The 19,049-nt window shown below is 39.7% G+C and overlaps 1 protein-coding gene across 3 annotated transcripts in view; it reads right to left on the reverse strand.

The window, feature by feature from the left end:
• Nucleotides 1-19,049, reverse strand: part of LOC126355824 (rho guanine nucleotide exchange factor 10) — a 483,616-nt gene that overhangs the window by 12,153 nt on the left and 452,414 nt on the right. For all 3 annotated transcript variants that reach the window (XM_050006270.1, XM_050006272.1, XM_050006271.1), the window contains 11 exons: nt 15,862-16,144; nt 15,496-15,669; nt 14,727-15,023; nt 14,497-14,589; nt 10,813-11,037; nt 10,334-10,495; nt 7,109-7,333; nt 3,998-4,181; nt 3,692-3,831; nt 3,222-3,490; nt 1,038-1,329 (listed from right to left, as the gene is read on the reverse strand). In XM_050006270.1, the coding sequence (XP_049862227.1) occupies nt 1,038-1,329; nt 3,222-3,490; nt 3,692-3,831; nt 3,998-4,181; nt 7,109-7,333; nt 10,334-10,495; nt 10,813-11,037; nt 14,497-14,589; nt 14,727-15,023; nt 15,496-15,669; nt 15,862-16,144 (2,344 nt within the window). The remainder of the gene's footprint in view (nt 1-1,037; nt 1,330-3,221; nt 3,491-3,691; nt 3,832-3,997; nt 4,182-7,108; nt 7,334-10,333; nt 10,496-10,812; nt 11,038-14,496; nt 14,590-14,726; nt 15,024-15,495; nt 15,670-15,861; nt 16,145-19,049) is intronic.

Consider the following 19,049-nt stretch of genomic DNA (forward strand, 5'->3'; position numbering starts at 1 on the left):
ACTGCCATCAGCCGTTCCACGTCACACTAACGGGTCACGACCCGATCCCTACAGACCCTCATTAATTTTATTATTTCTTTGGAACTCCATTTTGCTCATTAAAGCTGACATCACCAATCTTTCAATGTTCATATTGTGAAGAAATGTCTTCTCTGCAGGGCTGCATCACACTTTATTCTTGAAATAATTATCATTAACATCCCGACAGCAACTATGCATGCAGTAACAGCTCATAAGCCAACAGTTTTCATAGTTTCTGACTTTATGTCCCATTTATTGAAACACCAAGTAATCTAAAAAAACAAGCAACTGACAGTTTCATGTTGTAAAAATTAGAAGACCTCAAAACGTGAATACTTCAAGTCCTTCGCAAAAAGACTTAATGCAAACCGACAAATTGTCACATAAAGTAATGACTGATATCTATTAAAAGTAAACACATAAGACTCTTGCAATATTACATATGAATGCACATCAAAATTACTTAACACTGTATCACTAGAAAATATATTCTTCAATAATAATAATAATAATAATAGTAATTCATGGTAAATGATGACAGCCAAAACAGTTGCAGGATAAAGATTTATTAAAATTCTTGGCCATGGTTTCGATATATATAAATATACCTTCATCAGAAGTAAAATACCTAAAATTACATCCTGCAATGGAGATTAATAAAACAACTGTGCCAAAGGCGTCGTCAGTAGTTAAAACATCATCTCCATTTATACAACATGATTATGGACAGAGGGTCGATGCGAACACAGCTTAGCATCAGTACTTGAAGTACTGATGACGCCTTTGGCACAATTGTTTTATTAATCTCCACTGCAGGATGTAATTTTAGGTATTTTACTTGTGATGAAGGTATATTTATATATACCGAAACCATGGCCAAGATTTTTAATAAATCTTTACCCTGCAACTGTTTTGGCTGTCATCATTTATCGTGAGGAATTTAAACAGTTGCTGTTTCAGACATGTTTAAAATCTTGAAATAATAATAATAATATATTCTACTGACTGGCACTTACCTGCACATCACCTGATGGACCCAGAACCCAAACTTTCTTCCCACATGCAGCATATAGACAAGAATTTATGGGCAAAAGACTTGACACAGGATCCATTCCTAATGAAAGTGTCTGCGGTTCACGAAGCAGCCAGGTGTCATCTGAAGCCTTGCGAAACCTCTGTAAGCTTCCATCTGCCAGTGCCACAAAAACTGATTCTCCGTGTGCTCGGATCTGAACTACTACTGCCGGCACTACCACACTTCCAACTTCCTCCTGACGTTCAGGTTCTGAGGCTTTGTACAACACCAACCTGTTTTCGTGGAAAGCATCAAGAACAACTGCATGACTAATAATTTTAAAACTGAATATCTAATAGCACTAGTTGACTAATTATTATATAACTGCTTTGAAATTATTTTTCTGTTCTCAGAAATGATTTATCACCACAAAGATTTGGTTCAAGTATACGAAAATATGAAATTGAAATGTGGTTGTGACAGATGCATCAGGATAATATTATGTAGGAGGAGGAGGAGGAAGAAGAGGAAATACATCATCATAATATGGTGCACTCCAGTAAAAATATTATTTCCAAATAGACACTTTATGTGTATCATTTTCTGATGATCATATTCCGATCACATAGCAGTAGTGTAGATAGAAAGGGGAGGAAAAATCAAATGAAGAACATATAACTGCAACACTGCTGGAAGAGGTGGGCAAAATCTCAAGATATTCTGCAGAATAGTAGAGCAGTTGGTTTCATTGCATTTATATAGGGTGCGGCAGAACCAATTGAGCTGTTTTGAGGAGAAATCGTGGTATATAGATAAAAAATATTCTTATTTTCAAAGCTAGTATTTAATACCATTTTATATTGCTTCAATGCTGAAAATAATGTCCTGAAGATAGCAGCTGTTAGCTGCAATACACTTTTGGGGAAGATCTCTGAAGTTCTGAACAGTTCAGTTACACATATTGTGGAGTATGGCATTCACTTCTTCAATAATGCACTCCCTTAGCTCTGGTAGAGTGTGAGGGCAATGTTTTCCTTAACATATCCTCAAAGAAAGAAGTCACAAATGCTCAAATCTGGTGACCACACAGGCCACCCCACATCATCCCTCTCAAGGAGACCCAACGCCGCAAAAACATTTCTCTCAAAGCATTAAATGAATTTTGGGCTGTGTGAGCTGTAGCCCCATCCTGTTGGCACTGCAAGTCCCTGATCCTCCTCCTGCAACAATCTCATTCCATTTTGGGCTGCAACAAATTTTACAACACTGAAACATAATCTCCTGAATTCATGGCTGGACCTTCCTCCTGAAGTAAGTGCAAACCTATCACACTAAATTGTTAAACAGAACACCTAACTGCAAATGATTTCAGCCCAGTAGCAAGAATTTTGTTTATTCACAAACCACTGTAGTAAAAATGTGCCTTGTCGCTACTGACGTGAATGCCTCCAGAGGGATCTCTACAAGCAACTGCTCCACCAATTTCGGCAGTTGACGTGGTCTCCTGGGTTCAGTTCTTGAACCATCATTATTATGAAGGTATGGAAATTCAAATCGAAACACAGAATCCTCTTCGAACTGCACTCTGATAGCTCCAGTCAAACAACGTGCCTTTGACCAAAACATCTTGATGATACTCAACTGCTGTTCTCTTCAGCTACACATTTTCTTGTTTGTGATGGTTGTGTGTCGGCCAAGTGCATCTCTGTGGTACCAAATTCCTCTGACTGCCAATCCTTGACTGTATTGTGTTAGCATTAGAAATGGCATTATTTCAAGGAATGTTGAATCTTTGCCAAAAGCCAAAAGCTCTGTCGCGGTCATGCACCTGCTATTTTCAAAGTGTGTACACGCATACACAAATGCACGCACACGGCAAACTGCAAACTTCTGATGTGTTCTAGTCCAAACCACGTTGGCTACCGAAATGGGGACATCGACAAAACAAAGGGCGACCACATGCAACTGCCTCCCTCCATCACTGCTTGAGCAGTTATCCCTTGGAACTGTTTAGCGAGTTCTGCTGATCGCTGTACTAACTCTCAGGAACTACACGAAAAACTTAGATTCCTTCAATACAGGCAGTATCTTCAAAGGTGTGCATATGGCATGGAAATACATAGTCAATTGTTTGTCATAAAATGAGCTAAATGAAGACAATTTTTTAACAATTTTTTAGTCTTACCTCCTGCTGTCTGTTCCCATCCAAACAGCATCTGGAGAACCACGAACAAATTCAACTGCTGTAACCCTCGTTTCAACCAAGTCGAAGGCAGTCACTTCGCGCAGCTGTGCTGCTTGTTGTTGTGGCTGCGCCAGTACAGCGACGTGACTGCTAGCACCATCTGTGGTGCACACCCACAAGTACGACGCAGGTCGCCTCCCTCTCCTACTACTCCTATGGTCCCGTGTTGCAGCCAAGGACCCAGCCGAGTAGAAACAACCGCAGCGCACCTGCGTGATGCAATTTGTAGGAATGTGAATGAAGTTAATTAAATAATGAGGTAAGAAAACTAGAACTAAGCTACAATTCTATTTTAAAAAACTTGTACTCTCAATATAATGACACAATTAATCGTTTTCAGACAAACAAACTCACATAAACTAGGTTAACATTTCCATGTTACATTCAATACATATGACACATTACTGCACCTCTGTTTCATGCTGCGATCTGTATACTGGCTGGGCACGTACAAATAGCGGCATTTTTGTCGAAGGTCGCCTTTCTTGCTCTGGCACTTCCCACGCAGGTGAGTTGTTTGGATCCAATGCCAACTGAGCGAGTCTTAGTTCTGCAGAAAAAATGAAACCGTTGTCTCAGTCAGATGTATATACTACACGATTTCATTTTGCAAATGACTGATACTATTCACCATTACATCTCATAAAAAATAATATCCCCTGTACGGGGAAAAATTACTGATTGCAGAAAGAACTGAGGCGATAGCTCAAACTGACCTGTTATCCATTCTTTCTTAACAGAGGGATTATCAGTCTGAAAGGTAAAAGTCTCTTCCTTTCCTTTAGTTTTCACAGCCAGCTGCAAACAACAGGAATCAACCCAAGCCATTTCTTCATCCTTCTGCTGAATTGATCCTTGTATTTCCGAAAGAATACGTCTTATTCCTGGCACATTCAAATCCTGTAACAGAAAGTACGTATAGTTGCTTAGATTATTCTACTTGTTAAGATAATATTGTAATGTATGGAAGCCAAATTACAATGGCTTTGTATAACAGCTGCATTTTTAGAGTAAATATATCTTTAAAGTAAAATAAAATACAAAAACAATATCACAACTATTTTACTTTTACAAGAAAGCCTGGACCTTGGTCTACTTTCCACCATAATTTCCATTACTATGGAAATGCACTATGTGATCAAAAGTATCCGGACACCTGGCTGAATATGACATACAAATTTGTGGCGCCCTCCATTGGCAATTCTATAATTCAAAATGGTGTTGGCCCACCCTTAGCCTTGATGACAAGTTCCACTCTCACAGCCACACTTTCATTCAGTAGCTGGAAGGTTTCTTTTGGAATGTCGGCCCATTCTTCACTCAGTGCAGCACTGAGGAGAGGTATCGATGTCAGTCAGTGAGGACTGGCACGAAGTCGACGTTCCAAAACATCCCGAAGGTGTTCTATAGGATTCAGGTTAGGACTCTGTGCAGGCCAGTCCATTACAGGGATGTTATTGTCGTGTAAGCACTCCGCCACAGGTCGTGTATTACGAACAGGCGCTCGATCTTGTTGAAAGATGCAAAATACATGAATGTAGGCCTGTGCTGTGATAGTGCCACGTAAAACAACAAGGGGCGCAGGGCCCCTCCATGAAAGACAGGACCACACCCTAACACCACACACACACACACACACACACACACACACACACACACACACACACACACACTGGCAGATGATGTTCACCAGGCATTCGCCATACCCACATCTTGCCCTCCTATCATATCGCCAAATTGTGTATCATAATTCGTCACTCCACATAATGTTTTTCCACTGTTCAATTGTCCAATGTTTACACTCCTTACACCAAGCGAGGTGTCATTCGGCCTTTACCGGCATGATGGGTGGTTTATGAGCAGCCCCTCGACCATGAAATCCAAGTTTTCTCACCTCTCGCCTAACTGTCATAGTACTTGCAGTGGACCCTGATGCAGTTTGGAATTCCTGTGTGATGGTCTGGATAGATGTCTGCCTATTACACATTACGACCCTCTTCAACTGTAGGTGGTCTCTGTCAGTCAACAGACGAGATCGGCCCGTACGCTTTTGTGCTGTACATGTCCCTTCACGTTTCCACTTCACTATCACATTGGAAACAGTGGACCTAGGGATGTTTAGGAGTGTGAAATCTCGCATACAGATATATGGCACAAGTGACACCCAATCACCTGACCACGTTCGAAGTCCATGAGTTCTGCAGAGCGCCCCATTCCGCTATCTCATGATATCTAAGGACTAATGAGGTGTCTGATATGGAGTACTTGGCAGCAGGTGGCAGCACAATGCATTTAATATGAAAAACATATGTTTCTGGGGGTATCCGGATAATTTTGATCACATAATGTACATCATGCAACCAGCTTCTGAAACCCATTTTCAAAAAAACATTCCACCTGATTTTTCAATCACTCCTGCATTGATGTTCTGACATTGTCATCTTCCTCATAGCAGTGACAGGTGAGGTGCTTCATTAAATTCAAGAACAAATTATAGTAACTCTGAGCTTTGTCATAGTTATATGGAGGTAACTACTGTGTTCCCAACTGAATGATGTGATGGGCCTGCTAAAAGTTTTGTTCTGGTCTGTAGAGTCCAGTTTCTTTAAGATCTCACAATAGATCTCTGCAATGACTTTGCTACCCCAAGGCAAAAAGCAGACAAGCTTAACATGCCATCCATCCCAAAAGTACAATACACATATTTTTTTGGGCTGAAATTGTTTGCTGGAACTTCAGGTTCTTGGGAGACATTAAGTGCCACCATTCCACAAACTGTCATTTTGATTTTGGTGTAATGTGAGCAACTGATGTTTCATCAACACTGACAATTTGTTTTATAATGTATTCCCTTTGGCACAGAAGTCTGGAGGAAAGGCTTTTGAAATCCAGCATGCACTAAGTTCTGATACTGCAACTTTTCTGTCACAGTTTTACATGGAACACTTCTGGAAACATGAGAAAAGGCATAAAAATAGTGATGAGCATGTAGTATCAGTCATCTCAAATCTTTTTATCTACTTTCTGCACCAGGTCATCAGTAATGACACACCGTTGCCCATTTAGTTTCTCACTGTCCACATTTGGGCGGCCATCTAACTATTCCTGCACTCGTATCATTTTTTACTTAAAATTAGCTAATCTGATGATTAAGTCCAGGACAGCTTCCACATCTCTTGCATTTAACAAATGAGTAACAGCATAGATTTCACAGCTGGCAGCGTTTTCAGTCAGTTGTGCCAGTTTGAAAGTATATAAACAAACACTGATTCAAGCAAAAGCTACCTTAATAGTGTTTCTGGTTAGCCAACTGATGAAGGTACTTAGCGAGCATGCACAGTATAGTGATCCCAAAGCTCCAATGGTCATAATTTTAAAACAGTACTTACTTTAAGAACATACATCGTAAATCATCTTCCTCCATACATCCAAGAAACGAAAGTAACTGTCTTTGCTGACAATACAAGTATTATAATCTAGCCTAATGGAAAAACTTCAACACTTGAAAGTGTAAATAATATTTTCTTGAAAAATAACAACTGGTTATCTGCAAATGGAGTGCCACTGAATTTAGATAAATGCAATAAATGCAATTCAGTACTGCACAAAGCCTGACACACCATAAGAAATATTGTACAATGCAAATCAATGAGTGAAGCACAATGTAATCAATTCTTTGGTTTTTCTATTGATAAGAACCTGAACTGGAACAGGTAAATAACTAACCAATCAAAACACACACACACACACACACACACACACACACACACACACACACACACACACACACACACACACTTTTTTATTTTAAGGGAGGAATCTCTCACCTTATAGTTCCCTTTCAAAGTTGAAACAAGATCAGCTATTCGACTTACGACCTCATAATCGTGCATGAGGTCATTCATCTCTGCACACAGATTATCTGCAGCTCCACTGCCACTCATATTTGAATCGAGTGATGTGGAACTGCGGTCTGACTTAAGGCTTCCACCACGATTTAAGCCAGCTGCCAGCAAACGACTCAAAGTAGGTGATGTACTTGTATCCACAACCTATTGAGAAAAAGTAGCTTTAGTACGGCTTAAAATCTATACTTGTGGCCACACTAATGATTTTCAATTCCTCGCCTCACACATATACACAAAGTAACAGAACTTATGTGACACTAAACAACTGCACCATTTTGAATTTGCATAGACTCAACAAATAAAGCTGATGAAATTTGTCACACATGAAAAATGAAAGAAGACAGCATGCCAAATGAAGTATTGTATTTTATCTACATGAGAAAAGTCACTGCAGGTGTATCTATAACACAATAACCAAGAATAATGATCTCCAGGATGATAAAAATTTTCCTCGTGAGATGGCATATCATCTGGAAAAATCCTGGGGCATTAGACGTGTTGGTAGAGATAAATTCACTGATTCTACGTGATTTTATGGCACCAACACTATCATTAGCAACATCAAGACATTAGGAAAAGGATACACTGCTGCTTACGGTAAGAGGACACGCTGAGTTATAGACAGGCACAACAAAAAGAATGTTACACATATAGCTTTCAGCCAAAACCTTCTTCAGAAAAGAACATTCACACAATCAAGCACACTTCATGCACACATGACTGGCAGCTCAGACTGGAGAATTCCTGAATAATATTACAGTCCAAGCTGCCAGAGATGGCAGTCACGTGTGCATGAGGTGTGCTTGCTTATCCTTTTCCTAATATTGTTGGTATTCAAACTTGGGAGTTCCCATTGTATCATTAACAACATATTTTCAAAGGGTGATGCCCCTAAGCCCATACTGTTTGTTGAACAGCCAGTTTTGGCCCACATACCATCATCAGATTCATAAAATCATTTACAACAACATATTACGCAATATAAAATCAATAGTGTCAGATAATAAAATCCATGTATTCATCACTGCTGTCACAGAGTAATATAAATTACAGTATGGCGTAGTTTATGATTCATGGATTTTGTTATCTGATGCCTATGATTTTATATTACCTAATATGCACAGACAACAGGCCCCATGTGGCCCGCTCCTCACTATTTGTTGTTTTCTTTTCCTTTTTCATTCCCTCTCAAAAAGGAGAGAGTGGGTCCTTAGAACTTTTGAGCAGAGTCCTGCTGGCATTGAGGCAGGGGGAATCCCAATGTGGAATAACAACTCACCTCACGGCACATTATTTTCGAGCTTACAGCCCTTGCATACTGATGATGATGGGTTTGCAACCCGCAGTACTAGAAAGTCTATACATCCCTGTTGTAAATGCTTTTATGAGTGTGATGGTAGTCTGTGGAACAAAACTTGATAGTTAAATCAAGAAATTTTGTCAGCAGCTCTTGGTGGTATTCATGACTTTTCTCAGTTTTCATTAACTCCTCAATGTATGAAAAACATTGATATTGTAACGAAGGAAAGTAAGTTACTTTTGGGCCATTAGATATAGAGAAAAGGGCCGAACTGGAGGACAATGAAAGGAAATTATATACACCTTTCAGAAAGGCACCATCCCAACATTTACATAATTAATGTAGAAATGCAATGGGCCATTAGGTATAGAGAAAAGGGCTGAACTGGAGAACAATGAAAGGAAATTATATACACCTTTAAGAAAGGCACCATCCCAACATTTACATAATTAATGTAGAAATGCAATGGAAAAATTAAAATCGGGACAAAGATATAGGAAATTTTACTTATGTCATACGTGAGTACAATGCCACTTCGCTCAGTGATAAAATAAATCAATATACGTCAATGGATACACGAAGCAGCTAATTCAAAAAATTGTATCACTACCTCAGGGTGTATACGTGTACAAGGAAAAAAAATTCCCGGATTTCCCGGTTAAAAATACTCTTTCTCCCGGGTGAAAATACACTTTTGCGGCGGTAAGTGTCAGTGTACTCTTTCTCGGCACTGTAAAACTCATCAATCCTTTGAACGTTTATGGTTTTATACACCGATGTAGAATTTCCCGGCAATTTAGAAAACGAAACTCAGGGGGGAAGAACACGTTTTGAAAGACCTTTGATGCGTAGCAACATGTACGGTGCATATTTTCATATTACGAAGGTATGAATTTGAATTCCACCAAACACCACAAGTAACTTTCCAAAGCATTGAAATCGAGATTGCGATGTGCTTTTTTTAGCCAGTCATAGCCCATGTCACGTGATCTCTCAAGCTGATGACAGCATAGAACATGTTAAATAATCAGGCAATAGCAAGATCACTCTTAAGTAGTGTGAACATACAAATAAGAAAAGTTAATGGTTTAAATTAATATACATGGGATTCTTATTAATATTGTTCTCGAAGATTAATAAGCTGGAAGAGAATCTAAGCTTCCACATATAATGATTTTTTTTTGCGCGTGTTAAATGTGCCAGTAAAATTTTAATAACGACGTAAATGTCTGATCTTCTGGACTCAAAATTCTTCTAAATGGTCATCCTCAGAAAGTTATTTTTTAAATGAGAGTCACACGCTTTGTGATTTAAAAAATTCATTCGCACATAGTTCATCTTGCCTAAAGGGAAATCTACTTTGAATGTAACGCTTTTCAAATCACCATTTGCAATATTTTCCCGCGACCTGTTAGAAATAGGTTCATTTGAATGGTTGCAAGAGAGCGCCAGATAACAGGTGTCACCGTGCTTGCGCAGCTATGATGATGCGGGAAGCCCATCAGAAAACACTCAAACGGCTACAACAGTTTTGTGATCAACTCCAACAGATAATGGATACGACTTAGTGAGCACCTTTTTCAGAAAAAGTATTTATCTGCTAATGGTATTCAGAACGTTTTTGTTTTATTCTGACTGGCCTTCACAAATATTTACTTTATGACAATACAGCCTACAGGTTCATGGATGGATGGTTGGTAATATATGACAATACAGCCTACAGGTTCATGGATGGATGGTTGGTAATAGTGCTTAACGAGTGATTTAACTGACTGTCAAAATTCAGGTAACGATTCACTCAAGGAATAAGAAAATAATGTTCATGTGTTGCTTATGCAACATACCTCAATGTCCGTTACAGGATATGACCATTTGAGACTCAGTCTCTCACTGCCGCTGAAGTCATCTGTTGTTTTTGGTGTCACAGACACACACACCACCATGTCATTAAGCAAAAGCAGCCTTCGGCTCTTTGACTTTGTAATCATTCCAGCTTGGTTGAACTCCTGGGGGAAAAAAACATTTTAGTTAGATGCACCACTTGCATGAGTATTTCTTAATTTGAAGTCTTTCAATATAAGTAAATACTATAAAATGCAAATTCTGGAGAAATAAGCAGTCTTATCTTGACAGATTAAGGAAAACATTGTCTTCTAGTTGTTACAAAATACTGAATCTTCACATAGCAAAGCCACATATTAAAGTTTGAACAGGCTACGAAGGAAATGAAAACATAAAATCACCAAAATGAGGACAAATACAAGACTCATAAAATATATAATTTGAAACTAAAAATATTTTAATAATTCTGACAGGAACTAACCAATTGTGTGACATTATCCTCACGTAGCAAGTACCGATGACCATCAGGCCTAGAGCGAGCTGCAAACCTTCCGCTAATGTGACGCATCATTTCTTTAAAGGCCTGGAACTGTTCAGCTTCACGTTTCCGCTCATTGAGCATTTCTGCCAATGATTCAAGCTGTGTTAGAGCCAGCTGCAGTGACATGCGATCATGGTGGCCCTGAGGTGTATGCTTCAGCAGGTCCTGTGTTGACAGGAAAACAAATGTGGATATTAACTATAGTTATTGTTTGCTTTATCAGTGAATGACTGTAATGCACTATTTTTAAGTAATGAACATGAATTTTACTAAATACTTTCAAATTTGATTCTACATACACTGAAGGTAGTGAAACTCAAAATGAAAATTACAGTTATGAACAGCAATACCTATTTATTGCACTACGATACATTAACAATAATTACCGTGAATGGGGAGGGGGATGTAGAAACGTATTTTATAGTTCTGCCTGACTCCCCTTGATTATACGGACAACATATAAGCAATAATCCATTTCTTGCTCTCCATTATGAAAAGCCCTAGAGGCATGGAAACGAGTGTATTTTAAATGCACCTTTTGAGTTCTGGAATTGTTTTCATCAAAGGAAGCCTGTACAGAATGCCCTTCATATAACCTCACAACAAAACAAATAAATACATATCCACAGGTGTCATGACCGGAGATCTAGGCAACCAAAGCAGAACACAGCATGTATGATGTCGATTTAAAAATGTGCGAACCTCCACACCAGGTACAAATTCACTGCACTTGTATAATAATTGAACTTTTGCACTTTCTTTACATTCTGTGTAGTTCTTAGTGGTGTTTTGCTATGCATTAAATAGTTATAACTGTGTATGCAACCACTATATTCATTTTGAATTCCCCTTCCCACAAACGTTAATAAAACTAAAATTCAAAATCCAATGGTCCTCCATTTTAAACAGTTCATGTATTTTATCATCATACATAATTGTTTCATGCATGCAACTGCATTAAACTTCTACAGCTAGGGCATCACGGCCATCACTTCCACATTTATAATAATCTTCTTCTTCATTGAGATTAGTTAAAAGTATGAAGATGCTCCTTGATGATGTGTGATATGTATCTGAAGTGACATATGCCTATTGCTTGAATTCTGGAAAATGTTATCTGCTTCCAACTTTAAAGTGTTAATATGAGTTTTTCAACATTACTCCAAGTCACTAATTATGAAATATCTTGATTCATAGGGGGGTGAGGAGTGGGGGAAGGATTAGGGTGTAATGTCCAGTCAACAATGTGGTCATTAGAGACAGACTACAAGCTCAGAATGTTTCACTGATGGGGGAAGGAAATTTAGCAACTTCTGGAAGCATTTGCTCAGGCTTCTACATTACAACAAAATATTGTCAAGTTTACTTCTTAAAATCATTTTGACAAGTTAATTTCAAGAACTTGCTGCAAGTACTTGCAGAAGTGTTTTCACTGGAGTCACATCCTGAGATCGGGAAATCATCATCATCATCATCGTTGAAGAATAATTGTACCAAAAAAACGAAGTTAAAAAACTGTTTGGCTGAAGAAATGGATACAGAGGTGTACATATTTATTTCATTTTGCATTTCTCTGGCTGGTGGTGACTACCTGTGTATGTTGATGGGTTCCCATAGTAGAACATTTGTTTTGGGTCATCCGTCTTTATTTCATTGTTTTCGACAATGACACGGAACTTGCACCATTCACTGGCTGGGGGTGTTTTCATGTTAACAAACTAGCAGAAGTAGCTTCTGCAGGCAACTTATGGAAGTAACCCTTAACCGCCCTGATAAATTGCAACCACGACTGCTTTAAGGTGTAACTCCAGTCGAAAGAGCAGAGACAAAAGCAATGCAATTCTATCATACAACTAAAACGGACCTTAGACAAAGGTGACTACTGAGGGATAAATTATGGAAAATATTTTCTATGTACTAACATATTATATAAAATAGATTTATTGATTATGTTTTAATAATGCATGTTTTCCACAAGAAAGACAACAACCATTAAAACCATGAGGGAAATGAAATTTCAGTAGTACAGGCTATTGCCCGCGGTTCTAGGTGCGCAGTCCGGAACCGTACGACTGCTACAGTCGCAGGTTCAAATCCTGCCTCAGGCATGGATGTGTGTGATGTTCTTAGGTTAGTTAGGTTTAAGTAGTTCTAAGTTCTAGGGGACTGATGACCACAGCAGTTGAGTCCCATAGTGCTCAGAGCAATTTTTTAGTACAGGCTATTTCTAATAACCTATACAAATCATGAGAAATTTACTAAGAAGTATTATGATCAACTTATTAGATGAGTTTGTGAGCAAATCTGCTTTCAAGCACTTTAAATCTGATGCCAAAAATCCCAATGAACCTGCATACCAAAATTCAATGCCAATTGCTAAGAACAGGTGTACTAGATTAAAAAGCTCTGAAGGGAACACTGGGAAAGTTTCACCTTCTTGCTCGTGGCTGAAAATAGCTCTTTCCAAGGAACCTAAAGTGTTTCATAACCTCCCAATCCAACACATTTAGTTTTCAAGCAATGGCCTACTGTAGGATTATCACAGAAATCCAGTAAAGTGACACACACACACACACACACAGAGAGAGAGAGAGAGAGAGAGAGAGAGAGAGAGAGAGAGAGAGAGAGAGAGAGAGAGAGAGAGAGAGAGAGAGAGAGAGAGAGAGAGAGAGAGAAATTAGCTTCGGATGACGAATTGCAAGCAGTGCTACAAGTCATTTAAGCTTTTTCAACAGGGCAGAATGTCAGTTGGTGACGATTCCAAGCCTGGACAACCTTCCCCATCTACAGATGATAACCATGTTGAGAGAGTTCATGCTGCCACTCACAGAAATCACCATCTGATTGTTCAAGAAGCTGCTAACGAATCTTAGCACACATGATGGATGCTGTGCACAGGAAGAAGCCTGAACTGTGGAAAACCTAGACTTGGATGTTGCATCATGACAATGTGCCAGCTGTCGTGTCACTCCTTTTCCACAGCTAGCTAGCAAAAAATCACTTTCGCATTGTGGCCCGCCCACCACATTCTCCACATCTAGTCCCAATACAGTTTTTCCTGTTTCCCAAACTTAAAATCACGTTGAAAGAGCATCATTTCCAAACTGCAGAGGAGATCAGAACAACACAACAAGAGACCTGCATGTCTTCCCAGAAAATGAATTTCAGGGCTTCCTAAAAGTATAAAAATGATGGGTATGGTGTATTGCCAGTAGAAGGAACTATCTGATTTGGTACAGTGCTTAAAATGCCATACAATAAGCAATAAAGGTCTTACATCAAAATTTTGATATCTTTTCGAATACACCTCATACAGAGATATCGCTTTCAATAATGCTTGCACAAAACATTTAAGTGTGCTACCTTTGTCTGCTGTTGTGCTTTGGACACACTATATTTTGGTGTAAGCAGCCAATTGTATGAATTTTTATATTATTAGATGGCATATTTTCATTGGAATGTATAATATTTAGAATGGATAGCTTCTTTCCCTCAGCATTAAAAGTAGTAATTTGATGACAAATATTTGAAGTTAGTCGCCTTTAAGTACCTCCAATTCCTATTCTGTGTTCAAAGATTTTATGAGTAAACAGCTAAACATTAATGCAACAACAAAGCTCTCACCTGCAGAAACAATATGAACTGGGGAAACCTCTGAACAGGTTTTACCATTAGACCAAAGAATGAAAGCCGGTCATGTGCACTGATCTGCTTCACCTGAAACACATTCCAGAAATATGAATCTTAACAATGTGAAACAATGCTCTGGGTATCTTACACACACTGCTTACATTTGTGGAAGAGTATTTTCAGAATTTTTACGTATTTCAAAAAATTCAGAGTAATTACGATACCTTAAAGAAATCCGCAAGTGCTGACTTCCTCTTTGCCTCCATTTTGGCTAAATCCATGGCAGATGAAAAGTTGTTGATGAAATCACTATATATTTCAAGCACCACAGCCTTGGAAAAAGATGCAACAAACACATCACCAATACGTTCATCCCTATCCCAGCTACGAACACACTCCGCCAGAGCTATGCGAAATAAAGTGTGACACTGGAGTATCTCCGGCAGGCGCAGGAACAACGTCTGTATTTTGGCTGGACTGAGAATTGGTGGCGTGCTCTCTTCCAGAGGTTTCTTATAATCCTGAACAACAACAAAAATCCAAGATGTCACTTTAAACAGATATTTCACATTAAGTCATGCTATGAGTTGTTATTCTCAACAAGCACAGTAATTTGTTTACCTCGCTTAATATTTCATTTCATTATTGTACCCATAAAGTACAGTTGACTTTGTACCCAACCACACACTGATAGTTTTATTTCCCTAGTTTCTGAATAGCTTTTAGAATGTGTAAGTAGAGGAGACAGACAGACAGACAGACAGAGTGAGCGAGTGAGTGAGTGAGTGAGTGAGAGAGAGAGAGAGAGAGAGAGAGAGAGAGAGAGAGAGAGAGAGAGAGAGAGAGAGGGGGGGGGGGGGGGGGGAGATGGAGTAAGAGGGATGAACTGGAAAATCTGGTTATTAAACACGACGATTTGTAACTATTCTTCAATCACAAGGTAACAAAAACAAAATCAGAGGATCTGAATTTATTTTGTTATTACCAACTTACATTGACTAGCCTATGCAATGTGGCGACATAGGAGTTCTCACTATGTACAATAGCAGCAACAATGTGTCGCCTTTTCAGCTGCTCTGGAGTGAGTCCGTGAGGAGGTGGCGGTAAAGTGGGAGGCATCTGGCGCCGCCCAAATGCAGCAAAGGTAGTGCCATTTTCCTCTTCCACCTGAAAAAGAGATGAAATAATACACTGGCCCGTAAACAATTTTCCTATGCCTACCATCACAACTGCATTCTTAGAATTCTTTGAAACGTTCACTGGGTTTACGTTACACACCCTTTCTTTTAAATCCCAGTTCATAACAGAAATTTATAATTCCATTCAAAGCAGTACTGTCAAACAGAAACTCAAGATCACCTCTGGCAGAAGAGGCATTTTGTTGGGTGTCGGCACGCGGTCACAGCTGCCACCGCCACCCCCTCCGGTGTCGACATCGTACTGGTGGGTCGAGCCGCGCCGGATGGAGAACCAGCGCGACAGGCGGCCTCCGGGCACCGCCACCGCCTCTGGAGCCGCCTCTGACACGAGTGGTCCAGAGCTCCCTCCTGCTGCCGGCAGAGTGGCACTCGGCCGCCCTCGCCACTTGTCGCACAGTGTTCGTGCCTTGCTACCCAGAGTCGCCCTCGCTTGACCGTTACTTCTGCAGACATTTTTGTGGATTAGAACTCCCTTATTGCAAGCCACCTCATTGCAATGTACTTACGAGTATTCAAGATTGTCCGTAGAAGATAGTAAAAATATTAATTGAAATTTCAAAAAGGTGTGTTAACAATTTGTGTGCAAAAAGGTGGGAAATGAGTGATACCAATCTGTTGCTACTATAGTGAAATATTCAAATGTGAATGTGTTAATGTATATCTTGAGTACTGTTTCAAGAAGCAGAACAGTGAACAGTTGTCAGCATTTACGATACTTTAGCCTGTAGACATTTGTCTCAGTATTTTGAATTGTCCCGTATTTCGAGTTACCCCAATACATGTTGTCCAGATATCACGAAGGATATCCTCGACAAGGGATTTCCTAGGCACAACAACTTTTTTGATGGTAAGTCAAAATGAAATGGGCCAATTGTATTACAATTAAAAACTTTTAAATTTACGCTGACAACCAGTCCACAATCTTGAAATGATTCTTCTCCGTGAGTTTTTCCTTAAGTCTCTGTCCTACCATAAGAAATTCAAGTGCATAACAATGCCTTATTTTTGTTTAAATGTCATTGGTTTTTCATGATCATTTTATTTCCATAACAATTCAAACATTATGTATGCTTATTTCAGTAATTAGACGTTGCATATAAGCTAGATGCCAAAAAAAAAAAAATTCTTGTGCCAATTTACTCAAATATTTACTGTTTTTAAAAATAGAGTAACACAAATGCTGTAATGCCTATTTTGCTAACTTAGAAAAGTGACTGACTATGAAATGTGACAGCAAATAACAAATGTGATGTTTTGAATAAAAAGGTAGGGCTATTATGTCAATCAAATCTGCCCTCTTAGTTTTGAAATGATACTGATGAATGGTGAGGCAAGAATGTTTTGAGATAATTGATGTCCATATATACATCCGAAAACAATTAGAAAGGAAAACATGCGCACTGAAATTTTTTGACTATATAAACACTGTAAGTAAGTTAGTTATGGGTAAGGCTGAATAAATCATCATCTTTTTCTCTTATCCTTTATCTTACTCTATCAGTGGAGTTGAACACTATGGCAAACATTCATGCTACTTCCTTGAAGAGGCAAAGATATGTAGGATTTACACATACTGATGAAACTCAAGAGAATGCTATTTTCTACAATGTTTCTATCCAGATTACCTTAGTATCAATGTATATAGCAGATATAATTCTCCAGTCCCACTTACTTACTGGTCTGAATACACACTGCTCAGGACAAAAAATTGGTACACCCTTTCAGAGGTCCCCAATTCACACTAAGATTTACTGTAGCAACAGTGCCTATGGGGTAGATGAAATGATTACATTTACAGATGATAGCACAAATGGTTTAGAGGCACCAGGTATCAAAAAATCCATGCTGAAACTCTCACATTAGTGTGGTGATCATATAGACGGCAAATACTGCCCTGGAATATGTTATGCCATGCTCTCTTAACCTGTTCATGTAGTTGGTTGCAGAGTCGCACAATTCACTTCTCAACCCATCATATCCCACACATGCTTGACCAGTCACTTCTCAACCCTCGATATCCCACACATGCTCGACCGTGTGCTGACCAGGGACGCTGCTCCATGTCTTGCAGCACACACAGTGTTTCATGGGCAGTTCGTGGGTAAGCATTATCCTGTTGCAAGAACAGCAAAATAACAGGTCTAACAACATTCTGCACGTACCAAGTGATAGGTAGTGTCACCTCCAGAAACAACAAAGGTGAACTAGAGTTGCAGCTTATCGCACCCCAGACTGTAAGACATGGGGTGGGGCCAGTATGTCTCTGACGAATGGACTTCACAAGACAGCACTTTCCGGGTCTACCTCGTAAGCACAAACGGCCATCAGATGCGTGCTGGCAGAATCTGCTTTCATCACTGAAGACCACAGTACACCATTCCATCTTCCAAGTGATACTTTGACGGCACCAGTCGAGCTGTACACACCCCTGCTCCTGCGGAAGTGGAAGATAAGCCAGAGGTGTGCATGCCCATAGTCCTCACTTCTTATCACCAGTTCGGAACGGTTTGTGTTGACACATCTAGATCCACAAACCCCCTTATCTGTACTGTAGTAGCTGTACAATCTGCCACTGCTGCCTTTACAATACAACAATCATGGTGTCTTGTGCTTTGTGGTGTCCAGAACCTCACTTACGGGTGTGAGAATGTTCACGTGACCACGGGTACCAGCATCATTGCACAACTGATACGGTACATCAAACTTGTATGGCAATTCTCCAAAAGATCTATCCTGCCATTCAGAAGGCCACAATTTCACGATTTTCAATCTAGCTCAGTTGACTGTATGAAGCAAGAGTGCATCTCTACGGCATGACTGCCTGTTTCCTTCACATTTTAGCACCACACTGTGGCTTCTGGCTTTGAGGATACCCTGCTGAAGCACAGACAAAGATGGCACTGAAACCATTATCAGTGCATCTACTATCTCCCCAAGTGGCATATCAACTTTCCATGTGCACAATTCACCCACACTCCCTCCCAGCAGTGTATTTGTTATTGATAACTTGGCTGTTTACTTCACTCTGATGGACTGAAATCTAACTGGATTCATCCACCGGTTGCAGAACATCGTCACACAAGTACCCCAGTCTGTTTACAAGCGATCTTACGGTGGAGTACTGGGAACATGTGGCACGACAACCCGACCGCACTCACGTCACCACAGGAAGTGCTACATCCAAGACACTACCAAAGCTATGCAGGTCACAAGCCCACCAATTGTAGGACCATTACCTATCCGCCGAGATTGTACGTAAATGGTCACCCGATACCAGAGTGGCCACTTCCAGCTGCAACACTTGTCCCAGAGGATGAACTCTGAAGCACTGCCAATGAGGAACCCAGC

This window comes from Schistocerca gregaria, chromosome 3 (genome assembly GCF_023897955.1).
Source record: "Schistocerca gregaria isolate iqSchGreg1 chromosome 3, iqSchGreg1.2, whole genome shotgun sequence".
Classification (NCBI taxonomy): domain Eukaryota; kingdom Metazoa; phylum Arthropoda; class Insecta; order Orthoptera; family Acrididae; genus Schistocerca; species Schistocerca gregaria.